The 18,377-nt window shown below is 42.4% G+C and overlaps 1 protein-coding gene across 1 annotated transcript in view; it reads left to right on the forward strand.

The window, feature by feature from the left end:
* Nucleotides 1-18,377, forward strand: part of LOC111869157 (pikachurin-like) — a gene marked incomplete at its 3' end in the record, with an annotated part of 287,663 nt that overhangs the window by 211,625 nt on the left and 57,661 nt on the right. The window contains 1 exon segment of the mRNA XM_023860426.2: nt 16,959-17,075. Coding sequence (XP_023716194.2) covers nt 16,959-17,075 — 117 coding nt within the window.

Consider the following 18,377-nt stretch of genomic DNA (forward strand, 5'->3'; position numbering starts at 1 on the left):
ACCCTCAGTCTATGTTCCTCCCTTAATGTCAGAGACCAAGTTTCACACCCATTCAGAACCACAGGCAAAATTATAGTTTTGTATATTCTAATTTTTATGTTTTTGGACAGCAGACGGGAAGACAAAAGGTTCTGGACTGAATCGTAGCAAGCGTTACCAGAGTTCAATCTCCTCTTAATTTCCTCTTCTTCCCAAATATCTGAACTGAGCCACATTTTCAAAACATCTGTTTCCTGTCTTTATGTCATGATTTTGCCCTGCATTTTGGTGACGAGAGAGTAGAATATTATATTTCGGCATCCTGTTGTATTGAGGCATTATCCTTATTATCAGTAGTTACCTGATGATGGCCCATGTGCGGCCGAAACATGTTGTAAAGTGAGAAGAAGCATATGTACACGTAAAACTAGAGACATTTTAATTATCCGATGATCACTTTTAGTGTATAAGTTATACTTTTAGTATCTTTATGATACTTTATGATTTTAACAACATCGTAAAGTATTGAAGTGGCAATTTGAGTGAGAAACATATTTTAGGTGTCTTTTATATTTAAAAAAATGTTGCATTATTGACGGGTGCTTTGATAATAAGGACAGATATAGAAATATGTCACTGTCCTGTATAATTACAAGTCTCCAGTTCTCGATAGCTTCGCTATATGTAATGTAACATTTTAAATAAATTTGGCATCCCATGTTTTAGCCAGAGCGTTTTGTTACTGCAGCAGAGGAGCGGTGTTTTCTACGTAGTCCTTGCCGAAATGTTATAAGCAGAACAAGTGAGGAATCAGTGATTTAGTGAGTCAGGTAGAGGCCTGCTGCGGGTCAGTCATTGTGAGATGTTGCTGTGAGCAGCTGATAGCTGAGACTTGAGGACAGTTCGGGTACCCAGACGTAGGTGAACGTCCGTCGTTGGAAGCCGGCACCAAGCGACGGCAGTGAAGACATTACTGAGAACACTAATCTGTGTGTGACAGTGATTTGTAAATTGTAGTCGTGAATCTATAAGAGTTCAGTCCATGTCCCGTGTATAAGTACTCCATCGCTTGTTATAACTATCAGCCTGCGACCCCCTTGCGGCACGCGGATTACAGCTTGCTCACCAATGCTGTGAACACACTGTGTAGGTTTGTCGATTGGCGTAGCAGAATTGGTTCTAGTTCATTCAGACCGTGATGTTACGGCGCAGTCTCTCTCAGTGGTATTCGGACTGCGCCGCATTGTTTGCATGTATAGCAATCACAGAAGCTCAGGAGCTAATGGAATTGTAGCAGTTCTATGTACAGGATACAGCGAAAATAACTGGAATTCCTGCAAACACGATTGTCAGCGCATCACGCACAAACACTAACATAGAGGAATCTGTAAAGCGACTTGGATAAAACTGACAGGGATCCGTAAAGTGTACATGTACTGCGGTATTTGCATAAATCTCGCTTGTCTTGAGAATACTCCGGTTTAATGGCAAGAAAAGCAAGTCCCAGCTAAGACGCTGTCGAATTTTCTGCGATCACGCTACTTGTAGTTGTTCTAGCACCCGTTACATCTACGTATCTGTACAGCCGATAGCTGTCATGAGTAAATGAAATGCAGAGTTTCAACTGCCAGTGTTCGAACTATTCTCCGAAATACTCGATTATTCTATCGTCAAAATATCAGTGAAATAAGAACACACGAAAAAGTTTAAGCTAATTTCATACGGCCATGCCATAGCTCAGGCGGTTAGTCTACAAACAAGATTCGAACTCAGGTGACGTCAGGGTGGGGGTTGTGGTGGACAAAGTGGCACTTGGACAGGTTTTCTGTGAATACTTCCGTTTGCACTGCCAATTCTCATTCCACCGACTGCTCCACCCTTATCATCTTTCATTCGGGGCAGGTACAATAGGCCAGTTAGTAGCCGACGTACCAAGTGGACTCAGTCTCACCGCACCCCAAGTAACTAAGAACTAAACTAATCTATGACTCAGTTGGAATAGTTCAGTCAGTGATGTGACTGACCAGAGCTTGATGTACGGCATGGAGAGGCATTCCTAGACGCCTCTGGGGCCCACCCAGTCTCCTATCAAAAGCGTAACACAACAGAGAGTAAATTGGCAAGACTGAATCCCAATAGGCTCTGTTCACCTCTTTCTGATTAATGTCAAGAATATGTGGAGTTTTATATATAAGACGAACTCCGTCTTAAGTGCAACAATTAGTTGTAGTTCTTTCTTCTTCCCTTCCTCCACACTACATGTTTCGGCCCTAAATGGCCATCATCAGGTGTATATTCTTACGTAGCTGCTACACTGTCCGTAGTTTAAAATTTAAAATCACCAGTCTATCCAATTGTATTTATGTATAAAATCTTTGTTAACCTACACGCGTCAATTTGATTTCTAAAATTGGCACTTTTTTAAAACTTCAATTCAAATTAAAATGTTTATAAATGTCCAAATTTTTAAAAATTTGGAAACAGAAAAAGAACAGAAAATTTATAGACATTTTAATTTGAATTGAAGTTTTAAAAAAGTGCCAATTTTAGAAATAAAATTGACGCGTATAGGTTAACAAAGATTTTATAAATATTGTGACATGTTGAGCTATGGATGACGCCCCTCCCCCACCCCCGCCAGCCGTGATGCGCCGAGCGAAGCCGAAGCGAGCCGATGTTAGCCGAGTCTTAGCATCCTGGTCGCTAGGCAACGCGAGTCAACAGCGATGACGTCACCAAGGGCAGCACGGGTAAACAGGATTGCGAGAGACGACGGTGGTAACAGCGGTTACTACCGCTAGCGTTACTAGCAACACAGCGCCAGGCAACAAGGGTGCTTATTACGTGGCCTTTTTCTGTATTGTCCGATCGAGGCTACATGAGGAGCAGCGAAGGCTATTCACAGTTAGTCCTGGAGCTACCTCCGAGTTAGTTCCGAGTTAGCCAGCAACTAGTCAGTTGTATTCTGGCATTTGGAGTGTACTATTTGTGATACTGCAGATAGAAGTAGTCGTAAATCTGTAATTTGGGTGATTGTAAGTGCGAATGTGAAATAAAATTCGCTATATAAAATACGGCGTGAAGTTATTTGTCGCGATATACGCCCAATACGCGACAATACATACATACAACTGGAAAGACTGGTGATTTTAAATTTTAAACTACGGGCAGTGTAGCAGCTACGTAAGAATATACACCTGATGATGGCCATTTAGGGCCGAAACATGTAGTGTGGAGGAAGGGAAGAAGAAAGAACTACAATTAAATTGTTGCACTTAAGACGGAGTTTGTCTCATATATATTGCATGAGTGTAACAGGATGCATAAATATAATAATGTGGACTTTTACTTACGCCCTCCCGTTATACGACGTCACGAAGATGCGCTTAGGAACAGGGACAGCTTTACCTGCGATTAGGCAGGCTTATGAACTGCAACTACTCCAGGGCTTACTCTCCTGGGAAACAACGAGGAAGGAGGAAGTAGCACTGGGGACTTAATAGTACGTGGGGGAAGGGGAAGGAGAGGGAGAAAGAGGGGAAATGTTGGGCCTTGTACTGGGGTTACACTGCAAGGGGACTGGCATGAAAACTTCTTTCTTGTACGATTTATCGCATGGCGGGAATAACCAAATGAAAGATAACAAATTCGAGACAAAAATTCGGGTTCTTGAACAATATCGTTGCACTTAGTACTCTCTCCTTCCGGTTAATAAAGTGGGATTCGCTCTCCAGCTGACATTACAGAAAGATGCTCCCTGCTGGCAGGCAGCGGAAACTTTCTATTTCCTATGTAACAGGTAATGAGTGGAAAGGGTACTCTAATCGAGTACATGCATCTCTTTCAATTTTGTTCTTTGCTTCTGCATACGTCATTGGTCTGGATGATCATTTTTTGTGGATACAGCTCTGTTGCTCCAAATGTAATCACACTGTACCGAGTCGGCAATTGTTTGCTCTTGTATTTCATTACGTATTCACCATCTTGAGAAATATTTAAAATAAAAATACTTCGCAAATATGTTGTCATGTGTTTTAGTGACTATAGACGGGGTTTGAATTGGTGAATAGATTTATTAACTACTTACAGGTAGAAATTACAAATAATTATAACACTACTGCTGATTTTCACAGTACAAATCACCTCACATTAAGTCTTCTCAGTCTACTTTCACTAGTCTTCACGCGGTAACATCTCCCAACAGTGGCTATTCGTCTGCAATATCCTCACTAGACGTTTCATAGCAACAAATCTTAGCAATGAAGATACTTCCGCTTCCGTTGCCTGCTGGTTAACACTCCACAGCTGAAACCTCAACTGCATTGCACTCACTCGCTCAGAGAATGCGGTCGGTTGAGTCATATAGCCTCGGAGCGGATTCACAGAGAACACCGCCTGAATCACGCCTATTTTTATATGATGTCACCGCGCACGCGTATGCTGCAGGCGCTACATAGCAACGGCTGTACGCGTCAGTTATCGTGACACCTCCTTTATTGTTGCTTGCGGGCATTACCTAGCAACGGTTGATGTTTATAAAGTCACCTCTTAGCAACGGGTCTATTCGCCAGAATTTTTATAGCTTTTGTCACTTGTTAATTAATATTCTGCGAAGAATAACAGCAGACTACAAACCACGCGTTCGAAGGTTCTTCGAGAGCAGCCGGAATTTATCACGTGCCTTCAGCTTCCCTATCTTCTAACAAAGGCAGAATTTTAGTGTGTATGTGAGGAATACCAACCCTTCGCCACCGTTGTTCAGACTTCACGTTACACTTAGAGATGCTGTCCCCTGATAATCATCTTTCGTTATCAGAATGGGTGCTGATAACTAGAATACAGTTTCCTTCCTTCATCCTGCGCAGGCGAGCGAGGACCAGTCAAAACTCGTGCCTGAAGACATCAGCTGCTAAAGCAAACGTTACTGTGAACGTGTGTTGAAACTGTAATTTGATTGCACTTCAGAACTAAAGTAGACCATAATCACTTGACGTTCCTGTAAGTTTCATCAGATTTGAATTAAACTTTCTCTGAAACTGTAAGAAATGTCACAGAAGCGTTTGCATGAATGCAGAATGTCCCGTAAGTCCGGAGCCTTGGAAGTTCCTGGTTATCTGACAAAATAAGGAAAAATGCAAACAGGAAACCCGCATTGCAGATCCTACACGTATGTTTCAAGCACTGGAATTCCTTACCTTGTGCTACCCCTTACTGCACTACGCTCGTTATGCGAATGAAAGCATTCAAAAAGGGGACACCCTGCGAAGAACTGAGCCGGAAGAAGCACGGCGCTCTAACAAGACACGTGCGCATCGGAGGGACCTACACTTGTAATAGCAGCAACAGTTTCCCCATTAGATATACAGGGTGTATCACAACTCAACGGCAAAACTTCAGGAGCGGACTCCTCATTATGACAACATGGGTCCGGAAATGCATATAATTACAGAGTAGTAATTGTGTCTGCACGCCACTGAAAAGAATTGACAGAGGAAAATTTATCACGAAGTAATCATAGGTGACGTCATGATAATCATACAGCTGTCCTCCCAGTGAAAGGTCGACCCACCGATAGAAAGGCTGGCCTCCCAGTGAAAGGCTGACCCACCGATAGAAAGGACTCATGTCGCCAATTCTTTTCAGTGGCGTGCAGACACAATTACTACTCTGTAATTATATGCATTTCCGGACCCATGCTGTCACACAATTTTTTCTTCTCTCTATATAAGAAGTCCGTTCCTGACGTTTTGCCGTTGAGTTGTGATACAGCCTGTATACACCTGATGATGGCCATATTGGCCGAAACAGGTCGTGACTTTGAATTTAAAAAAAAATTAACTTTTAAGTTAGTAAATAGTTGCACATAAGACTGTAAAATAAGATTTATAATACAAATGAAAATATAAAGTTGTTCCTGTGCTTAAATATTTAAGCAATACGCCATGAAGGCGTATGGGGGAGTGGATGTTTAGACCCACATTTTCCTGACCTCGGCGCTAGCTGGAGGTGAGTGGTCACCTTCACCCCTCAGCCACTTTACCCCCGGAAAAGAGCCCGGTACCCATTGGACACGAGGTTGGATTGAACGCAAAGCCGGTCTGGACAACATGGAGAAGTGACAACTCTTGCCCTACCGGGACTCGAACTCCGACCCCTCGGTCTTCCAGCCCGTAGGCAGTCCCTATACTGACTGCGATACCCCGGCTGCAGTCGTAATGCGAATGTCAATAGTAAAAGTTTGTGGTAATGTTACCATGGTGGCATGACGCCGAAAGGGAATGTGGTTCCAGGGAAGGAGGAAGCTGTAGTAAAGGAGAGATTGGTACAACTTTAGAAAGCCGTTTGGGCCAAGGTAATAAACGGTTTAATTCACCCCACTTCGGCTTCTTCGATCGTATAAAACAGTGAAATTTCGATATGTACCAAGTGGCCACCCCGGATATAATAATCGTAAGTTTTAGAGAGTCACTCCTATGGGTTAGCGTCCAGGGACAAATTTAATGGCTTGAAACCCTCTCAGCAGACCAAGGAAAGCCAAAACAATGAAATGTTTATTTAATTTAATAAGCTAATGTTATGTAGGCCTAATCAGTTAACAGAATGAGATAAGAGGTTTGCAACGCCATATAAATGCTCGACACTGTGTTTTTGCCACTAACCTCTGCCTTATTCACACGTACACCCCGAGCGAGTTGTTTTACGCCACTCATGCTGCGTAATCTGGAATCCATGTCGTGACTTCATTTTAAGCGTTTCGTTAAAATGCTTTATATTAACTCCACAGTTGGATAAACATTCACTGTGGCATTTTTAAGTACAGGCTTACCGTTTTATTTCCCCTTTACCCGATTTAATGGAAATGAATCTCGGGCTACAGTGTCAGAGATATTTATCACTTTCACAGAAGTCAGTCCACTCCAGGGCCCCCTTTGTTCATTTCACTATAACGCCATTGATTACCTCGCCCCCGCGTACGTAGGCCCACGCGCGTTTATCATCATGTCAGGAAGTTTACCGTAGTCCTTACAGAGATCTGCGCTTGGTTTCTAAGTGATCGTTGCAAGGTATGGACTGAGTGAGTGCATGTGTGGCCGTCTGCAAGTTTAATCGCCGAAACTAACACACTGCAGTGTAAGTTGCTGGCCAAATTTAATCTTGACCCTTATTCTAATTCAGATAGAGCTGAAATCGAATTTCTTCTGTCAGAATGGGCTCTTCATACAAAACAAGAAGTTCTGGGAAGAAATGGTCGCCAACTTTCCTTTGATACGACATGGCCGCATGGAAAACGACGCGTTCGACAACTCTTGTTTTGTTTCATGTGTATTGACTGCTGCCGTAAAGTTTCCACCGGGCCGTTACCTAGCAACGTTACGGGGAATACACATTCGGACACACAGACTGATGGGAAAGATTTTTGAAGTACGCCATTGAGATGGGCTCAGATGTCATGATATAAATACGAGGTTTCATGAAGATTTGTTCAGGCATTCATAAGTTGATAGGGGAGATACCTTCACGCAGACAGTACGATGACCTCATAAGGCTGATTTTATTTTTTTCAAAATAAGGCAGTTAGGCCAAAAATTGTTGTATACTTTAAGAGATATATCAGTAGAACTTGGTTATAACGTCAGCAAAGGGACCTAAAAATAGTGTCGTTATAAACGAATGTCGTTGTAACCGAAATGGGCACTTCCACAGTAGCCTTATGTTAGTCACGTAAAAATCTACCAAAAACCGAGTTAAAATGTTGCATTTTTTAGTGAAATACATAGTTAAGTACAGACTAACGTAACATTAACGTGGAATTGCCCAAATGTGTAATATCAAAGACATATTACAGCGCTTTTCACTGACAATACACACCGCACTAATACTGTATATTAAAGGTAGGCCTACTCACCAAATTACAGTAGATTACATCAATTGTTGTGCCTTACTGTACCTAGATACGAGTACAGTAATCAGTTATCTTCATCTGTTTCCTGTTACTTGCCCAATACACACTTTCTAAATTACGTTCAATGTCCATATCAGAGAAATTCAGAAATGAAAATGACGTTACATACGAGGTTGATGCATTTGTGCATGTCGTACTAAGCAAGGTATAAAAACAGTTGCTTTATGAGGAATTAGTTCGTACCATTGAGTATTTGACGCAATAGACAAGGTGTCGCAGAAACCGATGTTGCCATAACCAAGTTTTACTGTACTATAAAGAAGATTTACCAAGTTTATTTAAAATACTTTGCTGTGCGTTGAATATTTAACGAAATACGAAGGAAGTTATTTTTCACTTTGTGTACTTCGGTTTCTCTAGACTGATTAGCAACGGTAGGATTGTATTTCCAGTAAATTAACACCCGTATCAGTTGGCACTCGAAATAACGAAACACAGTTAAGGTTACACCTCTCAGTTTCTTTTATTCAGATCGTAAGCCTGCTGAGTGATTTTACCAATATTCGGTATCCATTCCTAACCACATCTTTAACCCACAGTCCCCTTCTGCATTTGCAGTTCTAAAGGAGTGGGCAGCCTGTATATATAACCAAGCCTGTGTTACCCACTTACTTTTTCCTTCTTCATTCATTCAGCAATTGCTGTACAGCCCTTTGATCGGCCCTGGCCGCTTCTTCAGTTTGGTAATCCTCTGCACAGTCGGTAGGGCTCCATGGGCGGGGGACAAACCCGTCGCAAGGTCGCTGCCTACAAGCAGGACAGCACAAATACAGAATAAACGCAGACATTCATGCCTCGAGTGAGATGGGAACCCACGACCCCAGTGTTCGAGCGGACGAAGACATTTCATGCCTCAGATCGCGCGGCCGCTGTGATCGGAACATTTTTCTTACGTTCGTATATTTCCAGTCGTCTTTCTTCGGACACAAGTAATTTATGCTCGTACACCAGCGAAAGAGACCACGTTCCCCACCCACACAGCAGCTCGGAAAAGTTTTATATATGCATATATACATATAAATAAATATGACTACATTTATCATCACCATCATCTTTGGCAAAACAGCCCCTTTTTTTAACCATAACCTGCCTTAGATAATTGTGCCAGATTTGGTTCGGTTTTCACTCCTTTGGATTTTGTCAAATTAATTTATTTCTACAGAGCAAGGTTGTCAAGCCTTACGTCCAACCCCAATCCACCAGCGACAGGGTGGCACGGTTGACACCCCCAGACACCGGGTTCCCTCTTCGTCGCATAGTTGGTTGAGGCACTATGCTGCAAGACGGAAGGTCGCGGATTCGAATCCGGATGAAGTGGATTTTTCAATTTACCTAATACTTCCAGCCGCACTTTGGCCTTGGGGTCTACTCAGCCTCTAACAGAAATAAGTACCAGGAATCTTCCTGGGCGGTAAAGACCGGCCGGCGCGTAAGGCTGCCAACCCTACCGCCATCTGTGAGCCGATTGTCTAGAGAATGTGAGAGCCTCGACGTCTCACACGGCCTGTTACAGGGATAGCAGAACGTGTCCTTCCCTAACTAGCATGTGTTTAAGTTGTTTGTACTCCTTGTAATGTTTTCTCAGAAGTCATTGTTTTCGCTTTTCAAGAACTTCCAGTGGGAGGAAACTGCAGCACACCGATTAGGTGATAAGACGATAATTTTAGCGCGAGTTAATTGCTGCGACTTTTAAGGGCTTTTACTTACGTAACGAAGAACACTAGAGCCCGAAGTTTATTATGAGGAGCAAGATTTTCATCTCACTTGAACATTAATAGCCTCTTAACTCTTTACCTTTCCTCTGCATTTTCTCTTCCCGTCCTGTGTCTCGCCATTGCTTAAACCCTAATACGTATGCAGTTCTATGCCACTGGCCACTTTTCTTTCTTTATTAACGTCGAGAAAGAACATAAATTGAAAGTGTTTCAAAAGTTGCTCGAACAGATATGGTGTACGTGAGCGGTACACAACGACAGTCTTGGTCGTTTAATAGCCCTATTCTTAAATTCGGTTTAATCTGGGAGGTTTAGTTGGGCTGATCATCTAGCTCAGAAGGGTAGAGAAACACTGCATATGGAATTGTAGCGGCAAACGTCTTTCGAAACTGACACTTGGGAGAATGAAAATGCGTTGGAACGCTAACACTAAGATGGATCTTAGGGAAGTTAGCTGTAAAGATGGAAGGGGGGAGGACTGGAAGTACCGTACAGTCGTATCCAATACACGACGGCTCGTCACGTGGCAATCTGCTTGAAGCGAATTGCATCGTGCCCCTTCGATCGCATCTGATTTTTATCTTTAGTAACAGTCTAGCCAGAACACAGCCTTTCTTGAGGATCTGATGGCCGCGTACCCGATCAAGAAATGTCCCGCCTTTTATGAAACCGGGAGGTTCATTACCATGTTCAGAGGAGTCAGCCATTGGACCCTATATATTTAGAATACTGCCAATAGAATAGAGATAGCCCCTCTCTTCGGACGTCCGGAGGCATGGACTAGCTCTGTCTATTGGCCCCAACTGAGTAGGTTTTACCTGAGGACGGGGACATAATCCAGTCTCCGAAACGCTGTGTTCTGAAAAAGAAACAGGACGGTTTTTAAGAAATAGACAGGACGATGGATAATGTCCAGAAACGTAATATACCATCGTCATAAACTTTTAGATCTTAAATAAATCAATGTTGAAATGCAGTTATGTCTCATGAGTAGTCAACATACACATTGCTAAGGCTCATATTTAAATACTGAGGCGCGCATACTGTTTTTGTAACTTGTGGTGATGTCGCCTATCCCATTTGGTCAGATTCTTTGGAAGCGCCGTGCTCCTTAGGTAACTGATCTGACAGCTGTGTCAGGTGTGCAGTATGCATCGCAGGCTGAATGCTTTTCTGAAAGTGTACTGTGGCTGTATCATCTGCGAGGGTGCATCATCTTCAGATAATACATTTTTGTATCATCGTTAGAAGTTTACCAGGCGGTATCCTTAGCATAGAGCGCGATCTGAAATTCTCATAGCGGACTTCTCGTTGAACACGCAGGACCTGAACTGAATAAACTGACCAAATATGATCTCAGATTCTCACAGCAATGGTTACCAAGAGTTCTATCTTCTCGGATATAACGCCATAGTCTACTGAAAGCCAACCGACGGTTCGAGGGTACATATCGCCCTCATCTTCACGGTTTAAAGAGTAAGCCAAGTAAGAAACCAGAATGGAGCAGGTATCAGGAAGAGCTTTTGCGCGGCAGGTTCCTCCGAAACGTTATTTAACTTTCAACTGGGTACACGGCAATATATCCCAGAAGACAGACGGCTTCATGTTAACTACAGTCTGTGAACTGGCCATGCTGAATGACACTTTCAAATCACTTCACACATTGCAGTTAAGCGAATGGTTCTGTGGCGAGAAACGGAATTATTCATTTCAACATAACGTGTTCCCATGAGAATTCACGTTGATGTTTTTAGCCAGAAACCTCAGTGCTCTCTTTCGTTTTATTGGACTGTATTAATGAGACTTTGTTCAACACGTGTTTCCGTCAGTTACAGAACTGGCTAGCCAATAAGCTCATGCAGGGTCGAAAGAGATTTATTTCATTCCGGCTCAGAAAATTCAGCACTGAATAATGAAAAACAGTGGTTAGTTATATGTAACGTGTCCCATAACATGCAGTTTTAGGAGCATTCGCGAACCTGATGAAGGCTTCGATCGTCCGTCCGTTTGTAAGCTTGGAGGAACCCCACAAACCCTGTACGGATTTTCACGAATTTCGACATTGGGGAGGTTTACTAAAATTTGTTGAGAAAGTCCAATTTCGGGTAAAATTGAAGAGAAATAACTGACCCATTGCGTGCATACCTTTATGTGTTTCTGTTTGTATCTTGAGCGTCAGAGAACTAAATATTTATCGAATGTTTATGCTTCGAGAAATGTTGCATATAAAAGTGAGACGCGCCCTTTATGCCCAACATACGTTTCCCACAAGTATTGCGGCCCTCTGAATAATGAAACGAAAGGGATCCTGGCGCCCATAGGCCATGTACTCGTAATATCCATTAATGGTCTTCCGAAGACTGCCGAATAATCGACAGTGGTTTCCCTCAGACACACGAAAATTGCCGAAGTTTCTTATTCTCAATAATAATTAAACGAAAACTTCCTGCCACCTCAGTTAATAAGTCTGCACATATGTATTCTGTTCCAGGATGTGACGCCGTGTAGTCTGTTAAAAGTTCCGTCAGTAACCTTGTAGCAGACTGCACGATTTTACACCTCAGCTCTCGCACAAGATGTAACTGATCATGCTGCCGAAGTCCTTCATCCTCGATCATTAAGCCAATCTATGCCCCCCCCCCAAAACAGTGTTCCAGTTGTTTTGGTAAAAGATATTCTTGACTAAGCTGGTACTTCGTTTTGTTGTTTGAGAGCAGTGCTGTGTTGCAGCGTGTCTTCTAGCGCGTGTAGTAACACTGAACAGAGAAGCGGTAATCTTGATTGTTTGTGCATTCAGTATATATTTGCAATTTCTAGCCACTTTAAATTAATATCCCCTAACAGTGATTAATTAATTGCGTATGAATGAAGTGTTTCTTTATCGTAAGTGCATCTTTAAACGCAGTCTTTTAATTACTCATTTCACCTGAACCTTCAGAATTAACAGATCATCGCCTCACATTAGTGACATTTTCTCTTCTTGTTTGTAGCGTGAGAGGCGTAATTTGTAATGCTTTCTGCTGAATGCGCCTGATAAGAGTACGCTATATGCGTTTAGAATCATGACTGTGGCCTTCAGACCGCGTTTCATGCATCACTCATTGTCGTCACGGCCCGGCGATTTATTTGAGAGATAGTAAAATTGACTTGGACTCGAATTTATGTATCCAACAGCAAAATTAAGAGGTCGTCTGCGTTTCCCAATGTACTTACACGTACGTGTCTGTTTCTGAGACGTGGCGCGCATCTCCTGCTCTGCTTATGAAGCAGCTGCATGATTTCGCGGGAGGTGGCCGTGACGTATTCGTCATTTGGTAGCACATAAATTTACAACCATTTATTCTCTCAAATCTTATTCCCCTCCCTTCTTTGTTCCGTTGTTTGCCACTTCATCCTTCAGATGTATATTTCTTCTTTCTTTCCTTCCTCCTCACAATTATTTCTATCATCCATTTATTCAGTCTGCTTTATTGTGTATTTATTTATGTATATGTTTATTCTTTAATGTATTGTTTGTTCTTTCTTCTTTTTTTATTTTATGCACGATACCGCCGTGTTATCCCGCCCGATGTAATAACTGCATTAATTAACAAAACATGAGGAAATGTGCGGAAGGTAAAACAGAAGTTTCAACGCCGCATCTTCTGCATGTCAGGTCAGACCGTTCCCGCGTTAGCCAGAGCGACAGCGCGCGCAGCAGTGCAGTCCGTACGTACTATGTGAGCAGACAGATGACATGACAGACAGGCAGACAGTGTTAAGTGTTCTGCACTACACTAGACGAGACCTGTTAATTTCCTCTCCTGCTTCCTCATGGATAAGATGTGACTCTGCATGCTCAGCTGCTGTGCTGAATGACGTCACACACATCTCATGATTTAAACGCGCTACTATACGTGGCCTGTCCAAAAGTTGAAGGTTATGCTCTCGCCGGAGGTGGTACGAATAGCTGCTCGTTCAGTAGGCCTAATTCCATAAATATTGCGTAATAACATACAGTGTATAATGAAGGCCTTGTCTGTAGGCCTGTAGTTCTCTTCTCCGGAACTAACCAACTCATTTCAATTAAATTTGGCACTGGAAGTTCACTTTAAAGGTATGGGTAAAAGTGGACATGGATTGTCCATATTGGTCCACTAGAACTCGTACTTAATCCGAAGTTCAAGTTGACACAATGGAATGTTGTGCATTTTAAAGTCCTTTTATATGGGGGAAAAAAATAAATAGCTTTGGTCACGTGATATTCCAGGAGGAGGAGGAAGGTTGTGTAATGCTAGGGGGTGGGGTGGGATGTGATTGGGGGTCTTTCGGATATATATTATTATGATGGGTATGTTTTATTATAAGATCAAATATGGGATTATGTGTCTGTGTAAAAGTGTCATTACACAACCACCCTCCCCTTCTCCTGGAATACCACATGACCCAAGCTACATATTCACTACGACAATAAACATTAGTTAATCCACACAGAACCACAAAACAGGAACACCATTCAACAGTAGGAAGAAAAGATCCATACAAATGAAGCACAGAAACATATTCCAAAGGGCATATAACTTAATCACAACACTAATAAGAGAAACAGGAAGAAATACATAGAGAAGAAGCAACAGCAATTGCACGCGAACATATAAAACATACGTTAACAGAGAATCCCAGAACACATCATCACCCACTAACATACGACAAGCCACATCGTACCGACGAGACACGAACACTAATTTAAACAATTTTAGTCCAGCGGATCAGCTGTAACATCAAAACTACAAACATATGTTATAACGAGACATAGAAATCAACGGAATTTTAAATAATACTAACATGAATCCATACTATGAGAATTCAGTAACAAGCACCTGCTCAGTGCACTGCCTTTTGATGATCCAAATATGGATCGAAATATGTGACAAACGTTAATTAAAGCTAATGTTAATATAGTTTAATTTTTTGAAAATTTGTTTTGTTGAGGACCATAAGAGCCCACATAGGATGGTTATGATCATTCAAGACTGCATCCTGGCTGAAGTAATAAAACGTCTGGTAGGACCTTGCTTTATTTCGGTAACACAAATTAGTTAGAATGCTTACTGTCACGTTCCCGGGGTTCCGTAGCCAATAATAGTGGGTTCTGGGTTGGATTATTGGATGTATTGGTACTTGTATTACAATGACAGCCAATTATAACATCACACACAGTGACTGCCTAAGACTCGCTCCATTCCTTACTGGACTATGAGTGTTTTCTCTTCTGCGTGACTGACTTGGTTCGGTCACTTCCTCAGCTTCATTTGTCCCCTGGTGAGCACTCCACAGCTGAACACTGAACTCTCTTACGAATGACGAATGATTGAACTCTCGTGAACTAACTGAACTGAACTGAACTGAACTGAACTGAACTGAACTGAAGTCTCCTTTTGTAACTTCGAGGCGAGCCGAATATTGACCACCATCTCGAACAGTTCGTCTGTTACTCCGTCCGTTCGTTGCCGTGGGAACATGCTTACCGAATTGTTGTCTAGCACTGGACTATTCCGCGTCTATTCTTTACCGAGGGAATGTGTGTTAATTTCGTGGCGAGCCTTTGTCTAACAATGGACTATTCTGGCTTTCAGGCATCATGTCACAATATAAAGTTTCAAGACTGCATCTGGACGGATGAAGGCCAGAAATCACTTTAAGCGGAGGGAAACTTTAAAAAATATGCGAATTCTTATGTAAATATACAAATAGGAAATGGAATATTGATGTTATGGTGAATGATAAGGTGAAAAAGTTGGCCAGTTCTTGTTATGTCCACAGGGAGGACACTACCAGAATAGCTGACGCAGCGTCAAAAATCGCCTACATTCTAAGAGGAAAACAAAAGGAAACCTCGTGAGAAGCACACCAAATTAAGTGGAAAATATTTGAAAATATTGATCAGCGCTAAACGATCCTCTTATTGCCGATGTTTGGCTCTGGAGATTTATAACAGGCCTTCCTGTAGATTTCGAGAAAAGTTCTCAGGCTACAGCAATAGTTGTCTTTCCAAAGTGTATTGATTTAGTCTGGGGCAGTCTTGGTTCGGAAGCATACAGAAACATGAACTTATATTGATCCTGTGTATTGATGGGAACTTGGAAGTTGGCAGATGATGAATGTTTCTCTGGTTCAAGCTTCCTGCACGCGGTGAAGTTTGTAATGGCTTTGGGGAGCTGGTATTACATGCTCCAACTTTTGATACGACTGTGTACATATACATACGTAGTTATATTGACTTATTTGTCCAGTGCCTGAGACTGGGTTTGTCTGACGGACCTAGCTGATTAGGTGCCCCTCCGTCATTTTACATGAGGATATATCCAGTTTCTGAAACCTCGTGTTCTTCTAGAATGTTACACGATGGACAAAGTCCGGAATCACTGAGTAATGCCGAGTCCTGACATGACATTTCCCAACTACTATCTCGCCAAATTTGTTCCAGAGTATCCCATTATCTCCGGCTGCGCTATGGTCTGCAGAGCCATTAGTTGAGCTTCCATCAACACTACGATGACCAATTCCACTCTTGTCGTCCAAATATTCACCAACTCTTCATAGATATTCATAGAGAAAAAATCTGAACATACACGTATGTTCCACAAGGAGGAACATAAAGATACAAGATGCAACAGGTTTCATAAGGAGTAATTGTAACGTTGTCGGTAACTGAAAATAGTTTTGTAGAATTTGAGGTTTCCACGGCGGTGACTGAAGAATTCCGTCTTCTGGGATGTGGTGCCGTGTAGATATTGTGTTAACCGACGTTCCTCCGAAACGCCTGTTAACACAATATCTACACGGCGCCACATCCCAGAAGACGGCATTCTTCATGAAAATAGTTTTGATAGTAAACATGGACTGTGTGGGACAATGATTTAAATCACAAGAAATCAGCAGATTGTGTAACTGAACTGACAGCACTATGTGGTAGTGACGAAATACTCGTAACAGAGCCACCCTCGCCATCGAAGGGTCTGATTAAGCTCTTCTTCCTTTAAGCTCTCAATGTGATATAGTTTTTTCCCAAGATATCAGGGCGCCTAATCCGTAAGGAAGGTGCCCAGTTATGCTTTACCAGGATCTATTAAGAAACATGGCAGGTACCCGTGACTTGGATTCAACTGGCTCAAGTAGAGTTCAGTGGTGGGTGTTTGGGAACACAGCAATGCGCGTACATGTTCCATAAAGCTTGTAATTTGTTAACCAGCTGAGCATCTATCAACTTTTTAAGAAAGATCCTTCACATTTCAGTTAGTTCAATGTGCTTCTGCTTGCAGGGCGCTGTGGACATGGCAGTCCCTGTGAACAGTTATGCTACGAACTGCATGACGGGATGTTCGAATGCGACTGTAAGGATGGATTTGTTCTGCACCAGAATGGATACAGCTGTCTCGGTGAGTGGCCTTTGGGCAGTATGTGTGCACGAAAGCTGCATTGTATTTCGGCCTGAAATAACAGTAAGTTCTTAAGAAAACTAATGACGCCTCATGCCTTCAAGTTCTTCAGTACATGCGGCAAGGACAGCGCGAATTGTAAATTAATAAGTGTACAAGTTCATCATGCAGTTCTGTGCATGATGTGTGACAACGTCGAATTAATGTTATATTTTAGCGCCCTGTTGCACTGATTCACATTCATTATGTGTATTTGCACCAGCCGTCTTACAGTGTACACAATTTCACCTTTCTCTTCACTGCATGTTTCGACACTAATGTGCCATCTTCAGGTGTGGTTTTATTTACGTCAAACCATTGCACTGTATGCCATCATGTCTCCTTTATAAAATGATTAAAATGTATACACGTCATATATAATAATAAAGTTTATATAATAAATCTTGAAAAGTTTTAGTATATAAACTTTATTATTATACATGACATATATACATTTTAATCATTTTATAAAGAGACATGATGGCATACAGTGCAATGGTTTGACATAAATAAAACCACACCTGAAGATGGCACATTAGTGCCGAAACATGCAGTGAAGAGAAATGTGAAATTATGTGCACTGTAAGACGGTTGGTACAAATACACATCATGAACGTCGAATTAGTCTTTACTTTACATTAATTTACTTGGAGCAGTGTTTCAAATGTCTTAGTTCATACATTTCTTTCTACCGGACTTCCCCCCGTGGGAAGCGGACATCTTAACTAGGCTGTCTCACCAGAGATTGGTGCAGAAGAGAGACGAAACGAGAGGCTAACAGGAAGACATTCTGTCCTAAGTCAACGGATGATAAGTTTATATTCAAGATTGTTTTATAGTAAGAATGCGGGTACATTGAGGAATCTGCCCTTAGAAGTAGTCAAATCTTGATGTTGGGCGGAAGTGTGAATATATTATACGTAAGTCCATTAACTTAGCTTATCCCTTCCCCGGCCGGATTCCCTTTAAATATATACATATCACACACTGAGTGCCGGGACAGCGCAGTCGGTATAGCGACCGGCTACGGGCTGGACGTGAGGAGCCGGGACAGCGCAGTCAGTATAGCGACCGGCTACGGGCTGGACGTGAGGAGCCGGGACAGCGCAGTCAGTATAGCGACCGGCTACGGGCTGGACGTGAGGAGCCGGGACAGCGCAGTCAGTATAGCGACCGGCTACGGGCTGGACGTGAGGAGCCGGGACAGCGCAGTCAGTATAGCGACCGGCTACGGGCTGGACGTGAGGAGCCGGGACAGCGCAG

This window comes from Cryptotermes secundus, unplaced genomic scaffold (genome assembly GCF_002891405.2).
Source record: "Cryptotermes secundus unplaced genomic scaffold, Csec_1.0 scaffold1109, whole genome shotgun sequence".
In the NCBI taxonomy this organism is placed as follows: Eukaryota; Metazoa; Arthropoda; class Insecta; order Blattodea; family Kalotermitidae; genus Cryptotermes; species Cryptotermes secundus.